The 23929-nt window shown below is 41.4% G+C and overlaps 1 protein-coding gene across 6 annotated transcripts in view; it reads right to left on the bottom strand.

The window, feature by feature from the left end:
- Window positions 1-16405, bottom strand: part of TUBGCP5 (tubulin gamma complex associated protein 5) — a 61169-nt gene extending 44764 nt beyond the window's left edge. For 3 of the 6 annotated variants that reach the window (XR_003793950.1, XM_029225292.1, XM_029225297.1), the window contains exons 1-3: window positions 16227-16387; window positions 13797-13850; window positions 13572-13680 (exon numbers count right to left, since the gene is read on the bottom strand). Coding sequence is in view for 3 of the 6 variants with exons in the window: in XM_029225292.1 (XP_029081125.1) it covers window positions 13572-13680; window positions 13797-13850; window positions 16227-16372 (309 nt within the window). In the remaining 3 variants the exon portion in view is untranslated. Of the gene's footprint in view, window positions 1-13571; window positions 13681-13796; window positions 13851-16226 lie in introns of those variants that run through there. The other 3 variants (XM_029225293.1, XM_029225295.1, XM_029225296.1) reach the window with 3 other exon arrangements.
- Between the last annotated feature and the right edge of the window lie 7524 nt (window positions 16406-23929).

Below are 23929 nucleotides of genomic sequence, written 5' to 3' on the forward strand. Positions count from 1 at the left end.
TGACAAAGGATTAATCTCCAAAATTTACAAGCAGCTCATGCAGCTTGATAACAAAAAAAACAAACAACCCAATCCAAAAATGGGCAAAAGACCTAAATAGACATTTCTCCAAAGAAGATATACAGACTGCCAACAAACACATGAAAGAATGCTCAACATCATTAATCATTAGAGAAATGCAAATCAAAACTACAATGAGATATCATCTCACACCAGTCAGAATGGCCATCACCAAAAAATCTAGAAACAATAAATGCTGGAGAGGGTGTGGAGAAAAGGGAACACTCTTGCACTGCTGGTGGGAATGTGAATTGGTTCAGCCACTATGGAGAACAGTATGGAGGTTTCTTAAAAAACTACAAATAGAACTACCATATGACCCAGCAATCCCACTACTGGGCATATACCCTGAGAAAACCAAAATTCAAAAAGAGTCATGTACCAAAATGTTCATTGCAGTTCTATTTACAATAGCCCGGAGATGGAAACAACCTAAGTGCCCATCATCGGATGAATGGATAAAGAAGATGTGCACATATATACAATGGAATATTACTCAGCCATAAAAAGAAACGAAATTGAGCTATTTGTAATGAGGTGGATAGACCTAGAGTCTGTCATACAGAGTGAAGTAAGTCAGAAAGAAAAAGACAAATACCGTATGCTAACACATATATGTGGAATTTAAGAAGAAAAAAAAATGTCATGAAGAACCTAGGGGTAAGACAGGAATAAAGACACAGACCTACTGGAGAACGGACTTGAGGATATGGGGAGGGGGAAGGGTGAGCTGTGTCAGGGCGAGAGAGAGTCATGGACATATACACACTAACAAACGTAAGGTAGATAGCTAGTGGGAAGCAGCCGCATGGCACAGGGATATTGGCTCGGTGCTTTGTGACCGCCTGCGGGGGTGGGATAGGGAGGGTGGGAGGGAGGGAGACGCAAGAGGGAAGAGATCTGGGAACATATGTATAACTGATTCACTTTGTTATAAAGCAGAAACTAACACACCATTGTAAAGCAATTATACCCCAATAAAGATGTTAAAAAAAAAAAAAAAGACAGTTTAAACCCAGAAAAAAAAAAAACAAACCTAGAGACAAATGACAATGAAAACACGACGATCCAAAACCTATGGGATGCAGCAAAAGCAGTTCTAAGCGGGAAGTTTATATCTATACAAGCCACCCTCAAGAAATAAGAAAAATTGCAAATAAACAATCTAACCTTAAACCTAAAGGAACTAGAGAAAGAAGAACAAACAAAACCCAAAGTTAGAAGAAGGAAAGAAATCATAAAGATCAGAGCAGAAATAAACGAAACAGAAACACAGAAAACAAAAGCAAAGATCAATAAAACTAAAAGCTGGTTCTTTGACAAGATAAACAAATTGATAAACCATTAGCCAGACTCATCAAGAAAAAGAGGGAGAGGACTCAAATCAATAAAATTAGAAATGAAAAAGGAGAAGTTACAACAGACACTGCAGAAATACAAAGCATCCTAAGAGACTACTACAAGCAACTCTATGCCAATAAAATGGACAATGTGGAAGAAATGGACAAATTCTTAGAAAGGTATAACCTTCTAAGACTGAACCAGGAAGAAATAGAAAATATGCACAGACCAATCATAAGTAATGAAATTGATACTGTGATTAAAAATCTTCCAACAAACAGAAGTCCAGGACCAGATGGCTTCACAGGTGAATTCTATCAAACATTTAGAGAAGAGCTAACACCCATCCTTCTCAAACTCCTCCAAAAAACTGCAGAGGAAGGAACACTTGCAAACTCATTCTATGAGGCCACCATCACCCTGAAACTAAAACCAGACAAATATACTACAAAAAAGGAAAATTACAGACTTATATCACTGATGAATATAGATGCAAAAATCCCCAGCAAAATACTAGCAAACAGAATCCAACAACACATTAAAAGGATCCTACACCATGATCAGGTCGGATTTCTCCCAGGCATGCAAGGATTCTTCAATATACGCAAATCAATCAATGTGATACACCATATTAACAAATTGAAGAAAAAAACCATATGATCATCTCAATAGAGGCAGAAAAAGCTTTTGACAAAATTCCACACACTTTTATGATAAAAACTCTCCAGAAACTGGGCATAGAGGGAACCTGCCTCAACATAATAAAGGCCATATACGACAAACCCACAGAAAACATCATTCTCAATGGTGAAAAACTGAAAGCATTTCCTCTAAGATCAGGAACAAGACAAGGATGTCCACTCTCACCACTGCTATTCAACATAGTTTTGGAAGTCCTAGCCACGGCAATCAGAGAAGAAAAAGAAATAAAAGGAATCCAAATTGGAAAAGAAGTAAAACTGTCACTGTTTGCAGATGACATGATAATATACATAGAGAATCCCAAAAATGCCACCAGAAAACTACTAGAGCTAATCAATGAATTTGGTAAAGTCGCAGGATACAAAATTAATGCACAGAAATCTCTGGCATTCCTATACACTAATGATGAAAAATCTGAAAGAGAAATTAAGGACACACTCCCATTTACCACTGCAACAAAAAGAATAAAATATCTAGGAATAAACCTACCTAGGAGGACAAAAGACCTGTGTGCAGAAAACTATATGACACTGATGAAAGAAATTAAAGATGATACCAACAGATGGAGAGATATACCATGTTCTTGGATTGGAAGAATCAATAATGTGAAAATGACTATACTACCCAAAGAAATCTACAGATTCAATGCAATTCCTATGACATTACCAATGGCATTTTTTTATGGAACTAGAACAAATAATCTTAAAATTTGTATGGAGATACAAAAGACCCCGAATAGCCAAAGCAGTCTTGAGGGAAAAAAATGGAGCTAGAGGAATCAGAATCCATGACTTCAGACTATACTACAAAGCTACAGTAATCAAGAGAATATGGTATTGACACAAAAACAGAAACACAGATCAATGGAACAAGATAGACACCCCAGAGGTAAACCCATGCACCTATGGTCAACTAATCTATGACAAAGGAGGCAAAGATATATAATGGAGAAAAGACAGTCTCTTCAATAAGTGGTGCTGGGAAAACTGGACAGCTACAGGTAAAAGAATGAAATTAGAACACTCCCTAACACCATACACAAAAATAAACTCAAAATGGACTCGAGACCTAAATGTAAGACCGGACACTATAAAACTCTTAGAGGAAAACATAGGAAGAACACTCTTTGACATAAATCATAGCAAGATCTTTTTTGATCCACCTCCTAGAGTAATGGAAATAAAAACAAAAATAAACAAATGGGACCTAATGAAACGTCAAAGCTTTTGCACAGCAAAGGATACCATAAAAAAGACCAAAAGGCAACCCTCAGAATGGGAGAAAATATTTGCAGACGAATCAACGGACAAAGGATTAATCTGCAAAATATATAAACAGCTCATGCAGCTCAATATTAAAGAAACAAACAACCCAATCCAAAAATGGGCAGAGGACCTAAATAGACATTTCTCCAAAGAAGACATACAGATGGCCAAGAAGCACATGGAAAGCTGCTCAACATCACTAATTATCAGAGAAATGCAAATCAAAAGTACAATGAGGTATCACCTCACACCAGTTAGAATGGGCATCATCAGAAAATCTACAAACAACAAATGCTGGAGAGGGTGTGGAGAAAAGGGAACCCTCTTGCACTGTTGGTGGGAATGTAAACTGATACAGCCACTATGGAGAACAGAATGGAGGTTCCTTAAAAAACTAAAAATAGAATTACCATATGATCCAGCAATCCCACTACTGGGCATATACCCAGAGAAAACCATAATTCAAAAAGACACATGCACCGCAATGTTCACTGCAGCACTATTTACAATAGCCAGGTCATGGAAGCAACCTAAATGCCCATCGACAGATGAATGGATAAAGAAGTTGTGGTACATATATACAATGGAATATTACTCAGCCATAAAAAGGAACGAAATTGAGTCATTTGTTGAGATGTCAATGGATCTAGAGACTGTCATACATAATGAAGTAAGTCAAAAAGAGAAAAACAAATATCGTATATTAACGCATGTATGTGGAATCTAGAAAAATGGTACAGACGAGCTGGGTTGCAGGGCAGAAGTTGAGACAGAGATGGAGAGAACAAACGTATGGACACCAAGGGGGGAAAACCATGGCGGGGGTGGGGATGGTGGTGTGAACTGGGTGATTGGGATTGACACGTATACACTGATGTGTATAAAACTGATGACTAATAAGAACCTGCTGTATAAAACAAACAAAAAAACTAATACTAAACTTTCTTTGGGTTATTTGTATGGAAATATATCAATATAAATGTTTCAGCCGTTACATGAAATTCCTAAAAATCTTATATATTCTGGTATAATGTTATAAATCATAATTCTAGTTATTACTTTAAAATGTATATCTCAGAAATAACTAAATTTCCTTGTCAATTGTATTATTATGAACTTTCAACAAATCTTTAACCATGGTCATTTTTAAGTGTTTTGTCATTTACAGACAGTTCTGGGTGTACTCTGATGCTTTTGCAAAAATGTTCCTGTAACAGGGTTTCATCTTCAAGGAATTCATGGAAAAGACTCTGACAAGTACAGGTTTCTGGCAACTGACTATACTGCTGAAATATACTGCTGAATGAATAAGCATTTTCAGAACTCTAATGGAAAACTGATGAATTCATAAAAGTGCTAACAAAAGATCAAGATGAAAAAAAAATTAATTAATGGGACTGAGTGAACTGATGAGGATGATTATAATTTTTGTGACTTTGTTTGAATAAAAAAAATGTTAAAAAAAAAAGGCAAAAGCACTTCCTCTAACATCAGACACAAGACAAGGATGCCCACTTTTGTCACTTTCATACAATGTAGTCCTAGCCACAGCAATCAGAGAAGGAAAAGAAATAAAAGGAATCTAAATTGGAAAGGAAGAAGTAAAACTGTCACTGTTTGCAGATGACATGGTAATATATATAAGAAAATCCTAAAGATGCCACCAAAACACTACTATTTCATGAAATCACTAAAGTTGCAGGATACAAAATTAATATACAGAAATCTGTTGCATTTCTATACACTAACAATGAACTAATGAAGGAAAAATTAGGAACTCAATCCCATTTACAGTTGCATCAAGAAGAATAAAATACTTAGGAATGAATCTAACTAAGAAGGTAAAAGACCTATACTTGGCAAACTATAACACACTGGTGAATGAAACTGAAGATGACACAAAGAAATGCAAAGATCTACAGTGGTCATGTACTGGAAGAATTAATACTGTTAAAATGACCACACTACCCAGCAATCTGCAGATTCAATGTAATCCCTATGAAAATACCAAGGCATTTTTCACAGAACTAGCACAAATAATTCTGAAATTTGTACAGCAACACAACAGACTCTAAATAGCCAAAAGAATCTTGAAAAAGAAAAACAAAGTTTGAGGTATCACATGCCCTGATTTCAAACTATATTACAAAGTGATAGTAATCAAAACAGTATGGTACTGGCACAAAAACAGACACACAGATCAATGGAACAGAACAGACAGCTCAGAAATAAACCCACATTTATATGGGCTATTATTCTATGACAAAGAAAGCAAGAATATACAATGGGGAAAGACAGTCTCTTCAATAAATGGTGTTGGGAAAACTGGACAGCTACATGCAAAAGAATCAAAGTGGACAACTTTCTTACATCATGAACAAAAATAAATTCAAAATGGATTAAAGACTAAATATAAGAACTGAAACCATAAAATCCCTAAAAAAAAATAGGTAGTACACTCTTTGACATCAGTCTTAGCAATATTTTTTGGATATGTTTCCTCAGGCAAGGGAAACAAAAGCAAAAATAAACAAATGGGACTACACAAAATAAAAAGCTTTTATACAATGAAAGATAATATCAACAAAATGAAAACGCCACCTACTGAATGGGAGAAGATATTTACAAACCATATACCCAATATGGATTTATATCCAAAATACACAAAGAACTCATACAGCCAATATTAAAAAAAACAATCAGATTAAAAAATGGGCAGAGGACCTGAATACACATTTTTCCAAAGAAGACAAAGAAATGGCCAGACACAGGAAAACATGCTCAAGATATCACCTCACACTTGTCAGACTGGCTATTATGAAAAAGAAAACAAATAAGACGTGTTGGCGAGGATGTGGAAAAAAGAATTCTTGTATACTGGTGGTGGGAATGTAAATTGGTATAGTCACTATGGAAAACAGTATGAAGCTTCCTCAAAAAATAAAAAATAGGGAGCTCCCTGGTGGCCTAGTGGTTAGGTTTCTGGGCTTTCACTGCCATGGCCCAGGTTCAATCCCTGGTCGGGGAACTGAGATCCTGCAAGCTGCGCAGCACAACCAAAAAAGAAAAAAACAAACAAACAAAAACTACCATAAGATCCAGCAATTCCACTAAACAGAAACACTAAATTCAAAGAATATATGCACCCCTGTGTTTATTGCAGCATTATTTACAATAGCCAAGATATGGAAGAAATTTAAGTGTTCATTGACAGATGAATGGATAAAAAAGATGTGGTATTAATGGACTATTACTCAGCCATTAAAAAGAATGAAATCAAAAAAAACAAAAACAAAAAAAAAAAAACAAAGAATGAAATCTTGCCTTTTTCGACAACAGGGATGGATCCAGAGGATACTACGCTTAAGTGAAGTAAGTCAGACAGAGAAAGACAAAGACTGTATGATTTCACTTATATGTGGAATCGAAAAGCAAAATAAATGAAAACCAAAACAAACATACAAAACAGAAACTGAGTCACAGATACAGAGAAAAAGAGGTGGTCACCAGAGGGAAGAGGGATGGGGAATAAGTGACATAGGTGAGGGAGATCAAGAGGTACAAACTTCCAGTTACAAAATAAATGAGTCATGGGGAAGAAATGTACCCTATTGGGAACATAGGAATAATATTGTAATAACTTTGTATGGTGACATACGGTAACTAGAAATATCAAACCACTGTACTGTGCACATGGAACTAACATAGTGTTGTAGGTCAATTATACTTCAATTAACCTTTAAAACACGGGTTAATTTGCTCTTTTATGCTACCTGTTCGCAAAGAGATGAAAGTAAAGAGTTAGAGCTTCATCTCTAAATCAGTCATGTGTCCCTTCATAGTCTGTCTTATGAAGACCTGCACAATCCCTGCTACTCTATGGAAAGTCAAGAAATACATGTACATATATATTGAAAGAGCAATTCCATGTGCTATACATTCATTATATCAGAGGTGGCCTTGAATCTCAAAGTTAGAAATAATTTTCTACTTCCACATCCTCTGAAGTCCAAAGCTACAAAGAGCCAGAATTCCTAGTTCCAGTGGGGTTTTACAGATATGCCAAAGTCTTTGCTTATTTCTTCTAGAATAACAAATAACCCTAAATTCTCCTTTGACAAACATCGTTTCAAGCCTGGAAGTAAGGTGTCATTTACTGAGTAACTCCTATGGAAACTATGTCTATCTATTTGTAAATCTAAGTAAAGTGGGGTTAGAGATTCGCTTCTGGCATGATGGAGGAAGATGGCCTTCAGATCTTCTCCCCAAAAAGTAACTGTAAGTCTGGACAAGATTGCCAAAGACAGCCATTTCAGCGCTCTGGATCAAGCATAGGTATACAAATGCAGTGTTTATCCATGAAAGTAACCTCAGGTAAGAACAGTGTGAGTTTGAAGCATGTACGCCTAAAGCTATCTCCCTTCTCCCACCAGCTCCATCAGAGTGGTACTTCAACCAGGGCTGGACAGCAAGTGAACACTAGCAGCTTTGCTGCCATTGTCTTAGTGGTGATCGCAGTGGCAAGTGAGTGGGGAAACCAGTAGTTGCAGGCCTGAGTGTCGGGCAAGCAGTGGACCAGCAGAACAGTTGAGGGTTTATCAGGGAGCTCCTGGATGCAAGACAATGAAAGGGGGCTTGCTAAGCTCTCCACATGTCTTGGGTTGACTAGAAGCTGTGATGTGCACAGCAGAGGCTGGAGTGGACCCAAGCCACCCACATCTTTGGCCGATGGAGACTGAGTTCATGTGCAGAGATGAGAGAGCCCACACAAAGTATAAGCCAGGACAGTCTTGAAAAGAGCTTAAGTAGGAATGTACTTCTCAGTCCACACACAAGTAAATCAGATTAACAACCAAAAATCATTTAATGTAATACACTATATCTTATGAACTGAATTATGTCCCCCTCAAATTTATATGTTGAAAATCGAACTCCTATTGTGATGGTATTTGGAGATGGGGCCTTTGGGAGGTAATCAGGTCATGAGGGTGGAGCAACTGATCCAATGGGATAAGACCAGAGAGCTCTCTCTCTCTCTCCACCATGTGAGAAGGCAGCCACCTACAAGCCAGGAACAGTCCTTACCAGGAACCGAATTGGCCAGCACCTTGACCTTAGACTCCCAGTCTCCAGAAGTGTGAGAAAATAAATTTGTTTTTTTAAGCCACCAAAATACCAGTGTGTGGTATTTTGTTACGGCAACCTGAGCTAAGACACATGAATAGGATTCAAGGCAAAAAAAGATATGATATCTCAAAGACACAGAAAAAAATTTGACAAAATCCAACACTCATTCATGGTAAAAACTTTCACCAAACTAGGAATACAAAGGAACATCCTCCTTCAGATAAAGGGCATCTGTGAAAATCCTAAAACTGACATCATAATAAATGGTTGAAACTAAAGCTTTCCCTTTAAGACTGGGAACAAGGCAAAGATGTGAACTTTGGCTTCTGTTCAGCATTGTATTGATACCAGTGCAATAAGACAAAAAAACAAAAAGACACCTCCCATTGGAATGGAGGAAGTCAAACTGTTTTTATTCAGAGATGACACAATCCTAAGTGTAGAAAATACTAAGGAAATCCAGAAGAAAATTACTAGAATAAATGAGTTTAGCAAGGCTAGGCATAAAAAAAATCAATATAAAAATGAGTTCTATTTTTTACATGCTAGCAATAAGCAAACCACAAATGAAATTAAGACAATTCCATTCATAACAGCACCAAACAGAATAAAATATTTAGGAATAAATGTAAAAGAAATGAGGTAATTGGTGAAAAAATTAAAAATGGTCTAAGTAAATGGAGAGTTCATATTTGTGGATTAAAAGATTTAATATTGGGGGCTTCCCTGGTGGCGCAGTGGTTGAGCATCTGCCTGCTAATGCAGGGGACACGGGTTCGAATCCTGGTCTGGGAAGATCCCACATGCCGCGGAGCAACTAGGCCCGTGAGCCACAACTACTGAGCCTGCGTGTCTGGAGCCTGTGCTCCGCAACGAGAGAGGCCACGATAGTGAGAGGCCCCGCGTACCGTGATGAAAAGTGGCCCCCGCTTGCTGCAACTAGAGAAAGCCCTCGCACAGAAACGAAGACCCAACACAGCCAAAAATAAATAAATAAATAAATAAATAAAATAAATACACTGCATTATTAAAGAAAAAAAGATTTAATATTGTTAAGATTGTGTGTTAGTTTCCTAGGGTTTCCTTAAAATACTACAAACCATGTGATTTAAAACAAAAGGAATTTATTCTCTCTCAGTTCTGGAGGCTAGAAGTCTGAAATCAAGGTGCTGGCAGTCTATGCTTCCTCTGAAGGCTCAAGGGAAGAATTCTTCCTTGACTTCCTAGCTTCTCATGGTTGCTGTCCATCTTTGGCGTTCCTTGGCTCATAGCTGCATTGTTCCAATCTCTGCCTCTTTCACTGCATGGTGTTGCCCCATGTGTATCTCTGTATTAAAATTTCTATTTTCTTATAAGGACACCAATCAATGAATTAATCCAGTATGACTTCATTTTAACTTGCTTACATTGTCAAAGACCCTATAGTAAGGTCACATGCACAGATTATCAGGGGATAGGATTTGAACATATCTATCTGGGGGACACAATTCAACCTAACAAATGGCAATATTTCCCAAACTGATTTATGGATTCAATGCAATCCCTGCCAAAACCCCAGCTGGCTTCTGCATAAGTTTAGTTGACCCTAAAATGTGTATGGAAATTCAAAGGGTCTAGAATAGACAAAACAGTTTTGGAAAAGAAACAAGTTGGAGGATTTATATCACCCAATTCCAAAACTTACTATAAAGCTACAGTAATAAAGACAGTATAGTATGTAGTATTTGTGTAAGGACAGGCATACAAGATTAATGAAATAATTGAAAGCCCGTAAATCCTTATATGGTAAATTTGTTTTTGACAAAGTTGCCACGACAATTCAATAGGAAAAGAATAATCTTTTCAACAAATGGTGATAGGACAGAAGAATATATTCGTAGGCAAAAACAAAAAAACAAACTTAGATCCTTTCCTCACAACATATACAACAATTTACTCAAAGTGGGTCACGAATCTATGTGCAAGTACTAAAAGTGCTAGAAGAAAACAGAGGAGAAAAGTATATCTTTGGGTTAGGCAAAGAGTTCTTAGATATGACATCAAAAGCATGAGTCATGAAAGAAACAAATAGCTAAAACGGACTTCATTAAAATGAAAAAATTTTTTGAGTTTCAAAAAAACATCACTCAGAAAATGAAAAGATAAGGTAGGGTCTAGAGGGAAATATTTGTAAATCATTTTCCTGATGAAGAAGCTGCATGAGAAATACACAAACAACTCTGAGGATTTAATAGGAAGACAAACAATCCAATTTAAAAATGGTTAAAAGACTCGAATGAATATCACAGAGGCATACAAATGGCTAAAAAGCACATGAAAAAATGCTCAACATCGTTAGTCACTCAGGAAATGTAAATCAAACCATAGGAGACATTACTACCTACTCTCTAGGATGTCTACAATCAAAAAGACAAACTATAACAAGTGTTGGAAAGGATGTGGAGAAACTGGAACACTTAAACACTGTTAGTGGGAATATAAAATGATACAGCCACTTTGGGAAATAATTTTGCAGTTTTTTTAATGGTTAAACCTAAGCTTACCATTTAAACCAGCCCTTCCACTCCTAGAAATCTACCAAGAAGCGTGAAGAAAGCTCATATGAGAATATTCACAGCAGTTCATTACTCATACTAACCAAAAACTGGCAACAATCCAAATGTCATCCACTGGTGATTAAGCAAAATGTGGCCATATCCATACAATGGAATACCATTCAGTAATTAAAAGGAATAGAATATGGCCACATGCTACACATGGATGAACCTCAAAAACATCATGAAAGTAAAGCAGACACAAAAACTGGATATTGTACAATCTCATTTATATGAAATGTCCAGAAGGGCAAATTTATACATACAGTAAGTAGATCAGTAGTTGTGTGGGGTTGGGGTGAGAGCAGGCATTGACTGCAAAAAAACTGGGCTTGAGGAGAACTCCTGGGGTGACGGAAATGTTTTAAAACTGGACTGTGGTTGCATAACTACGTATCTACTAAAAATCAGTGAACTGTACATTCAAAATGGAGGAATTTTATAGTAAGTTATATATCAATAAAGCTGAAAAAATGTGACATTATAGCTGCACTACAAGAGAGGTGTCAAAGACACCACAGCAAAGGAGAAAAGGGCAACCAACTTTGCCTGTGTAAGTGGGGAAGAAGCCAAGGACAGAGAGGGACAGCAAGGCAGAAAGGAATACACAGGTTTATTTCCTCAACAAATATCTATTGTCTACTCTGTTCTAGGTGCCTGAGAACACAACAGAAGCAAAGTCTACACCTGTAAAACTCCTATGTTAATGGGAAGATAGGAAATAAACAATAACAAACATGGTAAACAAGTTAAAAGTATGTATAGACAATATCTGAATTTAACATTAAATGATGAGATTCCTCAGGCACAAGGGGAAGGGCAGGTACAGGACATAGGATGTGCCACAGAAGAACTAGGGTATGTGGTTTCACTGTGTTCAGTGAGCCCTGTGACTGGGGGTGTACAGAAAAATAACCAAAGACGGCAACAAAAAGGTCAAAGTAGGAATCAGAAGTGACACTCAATGTTTCATTTAATTATTCTGCACCACATAGGTATTTTCATTGGTACAGATGAAACTGAGATTAGGGCATTTGCCTGGCAAAATGATAGTAACAGTATGTACTGAAGATGGTCTTTATTGGACTAACAGTGCCTGGCATGTAGTAAATGCCCTAAAAATGCTTGCCTTTATGTTTATTATTAATATTATGGTGTCATAGTGCCTAAATTATTAAGTTCTATAGTCTATCCAGAAAGCTATACAAAATGAATCAAGAAGAGATATAAAAAAAGATTTGCCTCCTTCTCTTTCAAAATGATCCTTGCAGGAACAGTACACAGAAGTGTATTTCTAATCCTTAGGGCATGGGTTCATAGCACTGCAGTTCTCTCCTCCAGAAATACCTTTATAGCCCTTCCTTAAATTTATGGACAGTTTTAAAAATTATCTAAAGCTTTCTTTCTTAGGCCACCAACTCAGTGCAGACAAAGGGAAAGTCTATCAATAACAGAATACTCCACAGAAGTTATTGTGAAGATTGAGTTAATATATGTACGCACTAAAGGGTTAACTCAGGAGGCCTGGGTTGCCCAAACCCTGAACATCTCAAAGATCTTCAGGACTGGCCCTTGACCGGCTCCTGAGATATCCTCTGAGCCCTTGGAATATCCTGCTAGTACAGTATATTTGTATGCCATTCTTTGGGCCACACTGTTATCAGCCTGACCAGACAGTTTATGCTAACAATGTGACTTATGGTGAACGATTTTGTAGGCCTGAAGTCCTTGGTTTGACCTCTGGGAGTGCTGGAGATTGAGTAGCTAAGGTCAGCCACATGGGCAAGAAAATCCTGGACACCAAGAAAATCCTGGACACCAAGAAAATCCTGGACACCAAGACTCAGGAGAGTTTCCCTAGTTTGCAACATTTTGTCACTGGGAGAGTTAAGTGCATCCCCATGCAAGTTCACTGGGAAGGGACATCTGGAAGCTCGTGCCTGGTTTCTCCCGGACTTCACCCCATGCCTTTTCCCTTTGCTCATTTTAAATCTGTATACTTTCAGTGTAATAAACCATAACAAAAAGGAGAGCAATTTTTTTGGGGGGAGCTCTGTGAATCCTTCCAGTGAATCATTGAGCCTAAAGGTGGTCTTGGGGACCCATGACAGAATATGGAAGTCCTTAGAAAAGCACCTGGCATCTAGTGAGCAATATATGGATAATTATTATTGCCAAGTGCAGAGAAGTCATTTAAAAGTTTAAGGATAGCCAGAGAGTGCTATTATTTCTGCCAATCTCTGATCTCAATTTCCATAGTAGGTTGGGGCTAAGATGATTAAACAAGAACATACTTCTTTCATCACAAGCTTGAGACACACTGGATTTGATGGCAACGCTTAAGTCAATTTCCAGGAGATTCTAGTTCTAGTTAGTAGACAATACTAAAACAGAATGAATGTTTAAATGTTAATAGAAACAGGCTGACAATAATCAGATTAGAAACAGTAAAATACAACAGAGATCTCACAATATAGCATACCTTGATTTCCTTTATGCTTGGAAGTGATGCATTTAGAAATTCCTCAGTTAATCTCTTCCAACTAGCAGCTTTGCTGAGATCAGAATGAATGATGAATTTTTCATAAATCCTAAAACGTTAAAAAAATATCAACCGGTAACTGTAAAGCTATATTAACAAAAAGGTCTATAAGAAAATTCATATATATCTGAACATGCACATATATATACACACATATAAACTTACCCTTCTATTGTCTTTTCTACTTTGTGGCTGTTGACATCTAAGAAACGATGAAATCTAAACGAGAAAATGTAATTCTTATAACAATCTTGTCATATAGCTATGCAGGTTAGTCTCACAACCATGCACATCTCCCCGACACCCTATCCTCAGCTATGTTTCCAGTGAGTGCACCTCTCTCCCTGTATCACCTCTATCATTCATGCAAACAACCACTGAACCTGAGAGACTGCTCAAGCATTCTTTCCATAGGACACAGGCTGTCCTGAGCTACCCAACCCTGTCCTCTGGCTCCTCTGTCTTTTCATAATGCCATGTGTCTAAGTCCAGCACAATACATTCTATAGCAGGGGTTCCTAAACTTTTTATGCCAGCGAAGCCCAGTGAATCCTAGGGACCCCTTCTCAGGATAATGCTTTTAATCATAAAATGAAATACAAAAGAAGCCAAGCATAGTGAAATACAGTTGTGAAATATTTTTTTTACTTTTTATTTTTTTTGCGGTACGCGGGCCTCTCACTGTTGTGGCCTCTCCCATTGCGGAGCACAGGCTCCAGACGTGCAGGCTCAGCAGCCATGGCTCACGGGCCCAGCCGCTCTGTGGCATGTGGGATCTTCCCGGACTGGGGCACGAACCCCCAGGGAAGCCCTATATTTTTATTTTTATTTATTTATTTATTTGTGAAATATTTTTTTAAAGTTTGTGATACAGTAAGAAACATATATCTTTGTTACAGCATTAAATGACAAAATCTAGCAGTGGGTTCATAACTATGTAACAGTAAATGACATTTAAAAATATCTGCAATAACTACAATATGGCAGTGAAATATGTGATTTCTGCTGGTGACACAGTCATATAATAAGTAACTGCTTGTTGCTTTCATTCATAGTTGAAGGAAATGCTACTTTTTAGTTAGAGATTAGTGTAATTTTTTTCTTGTCCAAATCCATAACATCTGAATTCTATCTTCAGGCCCTCAGGTTAAGAAGTCCTATTCTACATCATATGTAATTAATTTTTGTCTGTCCTACTGAAGGACAGAAGCTTTATTTTGCCTATCTATGAATTTCTAAGGCCTAGAATGTGGCCAGTTTTTTAAAAAACAAACATGAATTGTTCATTTTTCTGATGGATTAAAGCATCATGAAATTATAGTATAGCTCATTCAACTGTTGTTTTTCATCTTTTAGTATCAAAGCCACATAATCTGTACTTGAAGTAAATTATACTACTAAATAACATATCTAATTCTAACCCAGTAAATGGCGGAGCGGAATACCACTTTACTTATAATAATTTAGTTTCTCAGTGTGCAAAAGTAGATAATAACTGCTAATGTCTCTCTCAACTCTAAAATGATGTCTACTTATCTACTGCCATTTAGAAATATTAATATAAAAATTATTTGAGATACAGCATTTAAATTTCTCTATTTATATCACCTATTCAGGCATTGTTATATTTATAAGTTACATTTAAGAACTGAGTATTTTATTTCAGAAACTTAGGGGGGCTGTTAGACTCATCTATTCTTATTATAAACCAGGTAGGCACTTTATGATCATTAAGGCTGATAATCAAGATTACAGATTTTGCAAAACTGTTTACTATTCAAGAAGATTTCTATTGAAATTAAACAGGTAGAATATTAACAATGACTAACATTCTTCTGATAATTTTTTAAAAATAATAATTTAATTACAGGTAATGATCAAAACAGTATCGTCTAATTTACATGTTCCATAAAGAAAAATGGGAGCTCTGACTTCACCTAAGTACCTAAACTGAATAAATCTTTAAAAATTAATTACATGAAAAACTGTATTAGAAGTTGCATTAGGTGGCCTGGTGTGCTCTATGCCAAGAACTGTTCTAGGTGCTGGAATAAGAACTGAACAAAACAGACGAAGATCCCTACCCTGGTGGAAGCTGTATTCTGCATGAAGGTGGGGGAGGAGACGACAAACAGTAACAACAGGTAAGTTATCCCATGCGTCATGCTACGCGTTTTGGAAAAAGAAAAAGAGCAGGGTAAAAGAGATCTGGAGTGGCCCAAGCAGGGAGGGAGAGTCAGCGAGAATACAGTTTTAAATTGGGTATGGCCATTATTTTATTCTAAAACTTTACTCACTCATCCATTCAAAAAACTGTTTGATGGGCAGTGGCCCGCGCTAAGCGCAGTGGGCGGGGCAGGGAACTGGATAGACAGAACCCTTCCCTAGGGGCGCACTTCTAAGACTGGAGGACGACCCCCAGCAACGCACAACCCACTGTTCGAGCTTGCGTGTGTCACTGCGTCAGGGACCCAGAAGGCGCGAGGTCACCAAGCAGCTGGAGCGGCAAGGCGCGCTGGGGCTCTGCCGGTCGCGCCACGCGCCGCACACCTCGCCAGACCCCTTCCGTCCCCGGCTCCGGCGCCGCGCCCGCACCTGAAGTTGGACCAAGCGAAGTGCAAGGCGAGCTGGAAGTTGGGGTCCGCCTCGTCCTGGACGCCCGCCACAAGGCGGACGAGCTCGCGCACGTCGCGTTCTTGCCGTCGATCCAGGCGGCTCCAAGACGGCGCCGGGGACGCCATACCTCCGGCGCTCCCGCAGTCCTTCGCCCGGTCGCGCCCGCTCTCGCGAGTGTTCGAGCTACCGCCTAGTTGAGCGAGGCTGCGGCCTCTCTCGCGAGAGTTCGCGCTGCAATCGCGTTGAGCCCTGGCTCTGAGTTTTGTTGGTGGCTTCGGTCTCACGTGGTTAAGTTTAGGAACGTCTTAAAAGGGGTAGACGTTATTAGTAGTTTTATTAATAATAGTCTCTGGCTAACCTTGGTTGATGGTTTAACTCCTAATGTTTTGAGAGCAGCCACTTCTCATTTGGTGTATCTGTTTGCACCTGAACTTTCGGGTACCATGATCCGTTAGTTGCCCATTCTTCTCTAAGCTTCAGTTTCTCCTAGAGGTGATCTCCAGTGATCTTTCGGTCCCTCTCTGCCTACAAGGGCCACAGTACATGGCCCACGCTCCGGCAGGTGTAAGGAAAGTGCGTTGTCCCACACACAGGCTGAGTGCTACACCTCCTGCTCTTGCCAGTGACTCCCAGTGGCCAAAGGAGAATTTGGTAAACCTCGTTGGCCAGAGGTAGAGTAATGTCTTTGCTGTTGTTCGTAATTAAAACTGTACTTTAAAACTGTTTCCGTTAAGAATTGCTCGTAACCATTCCAAGACTTGTTACATAGAACTCTTTAATTTTTTCTTTTAGGGATCTACTGGGTTTTCATGTGGTTTATTACATTGCATTACCATAGTAAAGGATAGCTGATACAGCACTGTCTCAGTCTGTTTGGGCTGCTGTAACAAAGTACCACATACTGGGTGGCTTATAAACAACAGAAACTTATTTCTCATAGTTCTGGAGGCTGGATTTTGAGATCAGGGTGCCAGCATGATTGGGTGAGGGCCCGCTTGCTGTAAGCTGACTTCTGGTTGTGTCCTCACATGGTGAAAGGGGTAAGGGAGCTCACTGGGGCCTCTTTTATAAGGGCACTAATTCCATTCTTGAGGGCTCCACCCTCCTTTTCTAATCACCTCCCGAATACCAGCATATTGGGCATTAGGATTTCAAATTATGAATTTTGAGGGGACACAAACAACTACCTAAAACATAGGCTGCACACAACTGCACAAATCCCACAAGAAGGTGAAAATCATAGAAGTAGAAATGATTCTGTGAAATGGAATTTATACTCTCTCCCTAGGCAGTCTTTTCTACTCCAGTCTCAACTATCATCTGTGTGTTTATAACTCTCAAATTTGTGTATGCAGCTCATATTTTCCTTAGCACTCCAAATCTATAATTGCTTATTGTACATCTCCAAAATCAAAGTATACATACACACTTACATGTGTCTTTCCTGCCTCCCTATGTAGCTGGTTGGTCTTGACCTCTGGAGGGATACTTAGAAAACTTTCCACAGGGCGCTCCCAATGACTTGGACCCAGTAGGGACTGAGCTACTCTCCCAGTCCTCCCTGGCTGGCCTGGGCCAATGTTCCCATTCTGGAAGGGGAATTGGAAATTTTTTCTAGAGGTGCCTCTGATGACTGAGCCCCATTCAAAATACAGTTGGCCCCCAGATATCCTCTGTGGGCCTCAAAGGCTGGTCACCCACTCTGCAGGGGATGTGGAAACATTTTTGGAAATAACATACAAAGACAGGATAGCAAACAGGCTGGGTGCACTGCCATGTGTCCCTTGCTGGCCTAGGCCAGTGCAGCCCTCCAGAATGGCCCTTGGATAAATTTTCTGGAAGTGCATGCAAAGAATAGGCCCCAGGCACCACCGCAGCCTGTCTAAGGGTGCCATCCCCATCCTCCTGTCCAGCCTGTCCCAATGTCCCCTTTGGAGGGACTTAGAGATATTTAAGGGGTGCTTCTGTCGAATGTGCCATATATGGGACTGTGCCAGTCTAGGGATGCCTACCACAGATCTACATGCCCAGCCAAGTTGGACTGGCTTTTAGAGGGAACTTACAAAAATTTGGGGAAGGTCCAATGCCCTTCCCTTCATCCATGGCCAGCCTGAGGTGATGGCCATCTCTGGAGGTGAAATTGGAAATGTTTTGGGGAGATATAGCCAGTGACCAGGACTGATGCAGGATTGTGGTCAGAGTGCCCTCCCCAGGCCTGTCTGTACTAATGGGGCTGGTCCTGGCCTTGGAAGGGCAATTAGAAACTTTGGGGGTGGGGATCCCAATACCAGGACCTATCCAGGCTCCTTCTCCAGGCCTCCATGGCCTGCCCAGGCCTTTCCACACCAGAGAGAGGCTTAGAAATGTTTTGAGGTATCTCCAAGGACCAGTCACTAGGCAGGAGCACAGCCAGGGCCAAGGTGCCTCTGCAGCCTCCAGGCTTGTCTTGGTGATGACCCTCCTCAAGAGGGAGACATCAATATCTTCAGAATGTGCACCCACCTTTTAGTCTCCAAGTGGGACCATGTCCAGAACTGGGGTGCCCCCTGTGGCCTCCCTGTTGACCTGGGTTGGTACCTGACTCTGAATGAAAAGGGTGCCTCCCCAAAACGTTTCTCAATCCCCCTCCAGTGGCTGAGATGTGAACGGCCTGCCAGGGAGGCCTGGGGAGGGCTCTGGGCTCTGCCACAGTCCCACAGAGGCCCGGCTGTCAGCAGCACCCACCTGAGTGTTCCTAGCCCCGCTCTGGCCGAGACTGGCCCGAGCCAGATGGGAAGCAGGGGAGGGCAGCGTGAACACAGCTCTGGTCCTGCATGGGCCCAAGTCATTAGTGTGCCTCCAAAAACATTTCCAAGTTCCCCTCAAAGGGTGGGTGTGTGCCACCATGAGCCTGCCAGGGAGGTCTGAGAGGGCACTAAGGGTCAGGCCCTGGTCCTGTGTGGGTCTGGTCATTGGATGGCCTCTGGATGTTCACCTCTGAAGGACGTGGGCACTGGCCCAGGTCAGCAAGGGCTGCCCAGGGAGAGTAATGTGTGAGGTCCAGTTTTTGATGTGCCCCCAGAAAATTTTATGTCCCACTTTGGTGGTGAACACCAGCCTGTGACTGACATGGAGGCTCCAAGAGGGAGTCTTCATCTCAGCTGTTTTTTCTGTATCCCCCTTACAAATGGGGATTGGTCTGAGCTGGCCAGAGAGGCCCCTGGAAGGGTGCCTTATGGGGCCCAGTCATAGAAGGCACTCCTAAAACATTCCTAAGACCCATTCCAATGATGGGGAGCCAGTGAGAATCAAGAAGGACGTGCCCAGGCCTGGTGGTATCCCATGTGGGCCTGGTCGTTTCATGCAGCCCCCCAAATGTTTTCATGTCCCGACCAGAGAAGGGGGCACTGCAGGCAGGTCAGATGCACCCTGAGATCCCACCGAGACTCCATAAGGTCCTCTGTAGGGCAGGTCACTGGAGGCGGCACCCAACCACTTTCCTAATCTCTCATCAGTGGTGGAGGCTGGCCTGGGATGGCCAGGGAGCCCCACGGAGTGTCCTGAGCATGGTCAGGCATGGGCCCTGGTCAACTGTGGAAAATGTCTCCAAGTCTTCTCTGTGCGTAGCACTGGGTAGGGATGCCATGGGGTGGTACTGGGGCCTAGACACAGTCCTGCGTGGGGCCTGGTTACCACATGTGTCTGTTGAAATTTTTACCAAGTCCCTTTTGGAGTCAGAGACTGATCTGGGTTGGACAGGGAGGCCCAGTGATAGCACTGTCCTGACCACAGTCCTAGGTGTGGCTCGGTGGTCAGATGTGCCTCCAGGGACACACAGAGATGTGTGTCTCTGGAGTGGCCAGCCAGAGATGCCTGTGGAGGGGCAGATGGTCCAGCCACAGTCCCGCATGGGCCCCTGTCATCACACGCCCCTTTAGAAAATGTTTCCATGTCCACTTCTGGACCTAGGGAGGCTTGGAGAGGAAGTCTGGGACTGGCTTCCCCAGCATTGGGAGCACCTCAAACAATGTTTTGTATAGTCCTGGAATGATTCAGGCAGAAAGGGGTGACTGTGGAAGCTGTCCATGCACACACCACACCGCTGCACAGGGCCCACCCTCTGAGGCCCAGAGAGTAAGAACTGCAAGAACTCATGGCACAGAACAACTCCATTCAAACCCTTCCACTAAAAGACTTGAGCAAACTGTGGCTTGTCTTTTGGCAGCATGTGTCTCTAGGATGATCCCAGGTCCCACCCAGCACCCACCCCAAACAAAATACCTGCTTGGGAACGCCCAGTGCTGACATGAAGTGTTCCAGCCGACACCTGACGATTGGCCCCTGCCCTCCCTTTCTTAGAGGACTTACTGAAAGGAGTCTGTAATTGTATCTATCTCTTGCAACTCAGAAGCATCTCTCTCAAGGACCTGAGAGCCATTCCTTGGAAATGTAATCACTAAGATAAGGTCTCTGTCTCCCAGTCTCTGTCCTAACTTCCAAAACTGCCAGTGAACAAACACAGATGAACACGTTGCATCTGCACTGAGCAACCCTGTGTACTTCTTCAGCTCTCTGACTGTGCCCAGCCGTCACACGCCCCTCCATCATTCTCCCCTAAAATGCCCAAATCAGCTCTGCACTTATTGGAACAGAGCTCAGCTCTATCCCCTATTGTCAGAAGTTACTGAGTAAAACCTGTTTTCTGGCTTTAACTAATGTCTCGCTGCGTTTATCTTTGACAGGGGGCACCCGGGCCTGGCTGACTCTGCTTGGTCAGTGCGTTTCCCAATGTTTTCTGTCCCCGTCTGGTGGTGGGGACAACCCAGGATGGACAGGCAGGCCCTGGGGGCACCAAGGTGAGGTGAGGGGCTGGGCACGGTTCCACCTGGGCCCTGGTGAGCGTATGACTCTCCCTTACCATTTCCAGGCCACCCCCTGGAGTGGGGACAGTGGTCTGGGTTGGCCAGGGGTCCTAGAGGTTGCACACCTGGTCATGCCTCAGTCCTGTGGGGTCTCAGTAATGAGCAGCCTCCACCAAAAAATGTCCAAATGGTGGGGGGGGGAGGACCAGGACTGTTCAGAGAGGGCCAGGACTGGGCCAAGGAGGTGCCCCAGTCCCACCACAACCCTTCACAGGGTGCAGGTGGTTGCACACCATGAAGATGTCTCTGTCTCCCTCTGGAGGGGGGCCAGGAAGTCCTGGGGAAGGTGGTAGGGACTCCACCAAAGTCAGCTTGTGTCGGCTGTAGGAGGATGTGGGACCCTGTTGCAGGATGCACCTCCAGAAGGTTTTCTGTGTTGCTTCAGAGGGGAGATGAAGCCAGCCAAGACGGGGCGAGAAGTGTCCACGTGGCCCTTTTTATTGAACCACCTTCAGAAGATGTTTCCAACTCACTGTTTAGAAACACATGTATATGAAACTGTATTTAGTGTTGTGTGTTTGTGGCAGACACTGTGTTGGGTGGGCTTTGTGTGTGAGACACTGTGAGTATATGAGGGCTCGAAGCTTATTGGAGTGGGGGGGGGTGTGAGAAAGAGAGAGACACTGTGTTGAGTGGTTTGTGTATTTGTGATCACTGTGTTTTGACCCCAGGAGGGACCTTTTAGCTGTCTTCACCCTGCTTTGGGTGGTGAGCCAGCTGGCCATAGTTTGCTCCTTGCTCTTAATTAAGAGGGTGATTGTTTTCAAGTATCCTTGGTCATTTCTCTGGGTGATGGGTGGACAAAGGGATCCCCCAACTGCTCAGCTGCACAAACCAGGAAGTTAGCTTCTTTACTTGGAGTTGCAGGGGATGAGAAATGCTGATTCTCCCAGTGAAATGCTGGTCAGTTGGGGGCTGAGGGGAGAGGAGCCCTGCCTTCTTGGCCACCACCTGGAGAGGAGCTTTCAGCACACTGAGAAGGCTGGGGAGGAAGAGAGCTGGTTGTGCCTCAAATGCTGTAGACTGTTGCTGTTTTTATTGAGTGTTAATTGATTTAAAAAATGTTGGGAATTTCCTGGCGGTGGTTAGGACTCTGAGCTTTTACTGCCAAGGGCATAGGTTCGATCCCTGGTCAGGGAACTAAGATCCTGCAAGCCACACGGCACAGCCAAAAATTAAAAAAACAAAAGTTTCTTCATTTCCTGTACAGTATGTCCTTAGGACTATTTTCAGATATTTTAAATGTTTTCATAGCTCCGCTTGTTTTGATGGCCCACAGAGCCTCTCATGCCAGCATCACATAAGTGGAACCCTTGTCCATCTTTCTTTCTAATTTATCTACTTGTCTGTGTGTCTGAATGCTTAGTTATTTTCTATTTATCTGCGTCTGTATTCTGTTTCTCTGTCCATCCATTTATACATCTATTTGTCTATATCCCTTCAATGTGTCTGTCTTCTGTCTGTCTAGATGTCTTAATCTCTGTTCACCTATCTGACCGTCTGTTTACTCTGTTGGTTTTCTGTCTGATTCTCTGTCTGCCTATTTTTCTGTTTCTCTATTTCTAAGTCTCTCTCTGCTCCCTGTCTATCTATATAGCTGTCAATATGTCTCTCTGTCCATCTGTCAATACGTCTATTTATCCATTTCATCATCTACCACTCTATCATAATATTGATCTGTCCTTCTGTCTCTTTTTTTCCTGATTTTTTTCTGTTTCTGTATCTTTCTGTGTGTCTGTATCTCTGTCATTCTGTTTGTCTAGATCTGTCTTTCTGTCTGTCAATCCTAGTAACTGTCTATCTGCAGGTCTCTGTATGTCTGTCATTTTGGCTTTCTACCTATCTTTTTGTCTATATTTATGCCTACTTTCTATCATCTCTGTTTTTGTTTCTTTCTTCCTATTTACCTACCTGTCTGTCTGTGTGAATGCTTGTATGTCCATCTATCTATCCCTCTATCTAGCCATCTGCCTGTCTCTCTATCTATCTAACTCCCTATGCAAGTATGTAGGGAGTATCTACATACTCCCTATGATAGGTATCTACCTATAACCTATCTCTCTTTCTGTATGTGTTTCTATGTGGCCACTTGTCCATCTGTCTTTGTCTACCTTTACACTATTTGTTTATCTGACTGTCTGTCCATCTTTCAACTATCTTTCTGTTCATCTGTCAGTTTTAAACCTATTTTTGTATTCATAAGTTCATCTGCCATTCTGTTTTTTTAAACAGTTATAGTAAGATATTAACTCATCTACATATACTTCACCCATTTAAACCATATGATTCAATGGCTATTTTAGTATAGGGTTGTGCATACTCACCATAAACAGTTTTAGAAAATTTAATTTTCTAAAGGAAATCCTGGATCTCTTAGCTATTATCTCGCAACCTCCATTCCCTCCAGCTTTAGGCAGCCACCAATCTACTTTTTTGTTTGCTTATTCTGGACACTTCATATAAATGCATTCATGCAATAAATTGTCCTTGATGACTGGCTTTTTTCACTTGGCATAATGTTTTTAGGTTTATCCATGTAGCATATATTAACTATCAATACTTAATTTCTTTTTTTCCAAATAATTTTATGATACCACTTTTTTTTTTTTTTTTTGCAGTACGCGGGTCTCTCACTGTTGTGGCCTCTCCCGTTGCGGAGCACAGGCTCCGGACGCACAGGCCCAGCGGCCATGGCTCACAGGCCCAGCCTCTTCGCGGCATGTGGGATCCTCCTGGACCAGAGCACGAACCCGCATCCCCTGCATCGGCAGGCGGACTCTC

Source organism: Monodon monoceros, unplaced genomic scaffold, assembly GCF_005190385.1.
Source record: "Monodon monoceros isolate NGI ecotype Baffin Bay Population unplaced genomic scaffold, NGI_Narwhal_1 Super_Scaffold_16, whole genome shotgun sequence".
NCBI classification, from domain to species: Eukaryota; Metazoa; Chordata; class Mammalia; order Artiodactyla; family Monodontidae; genus Monodon; species Monodon monoceros.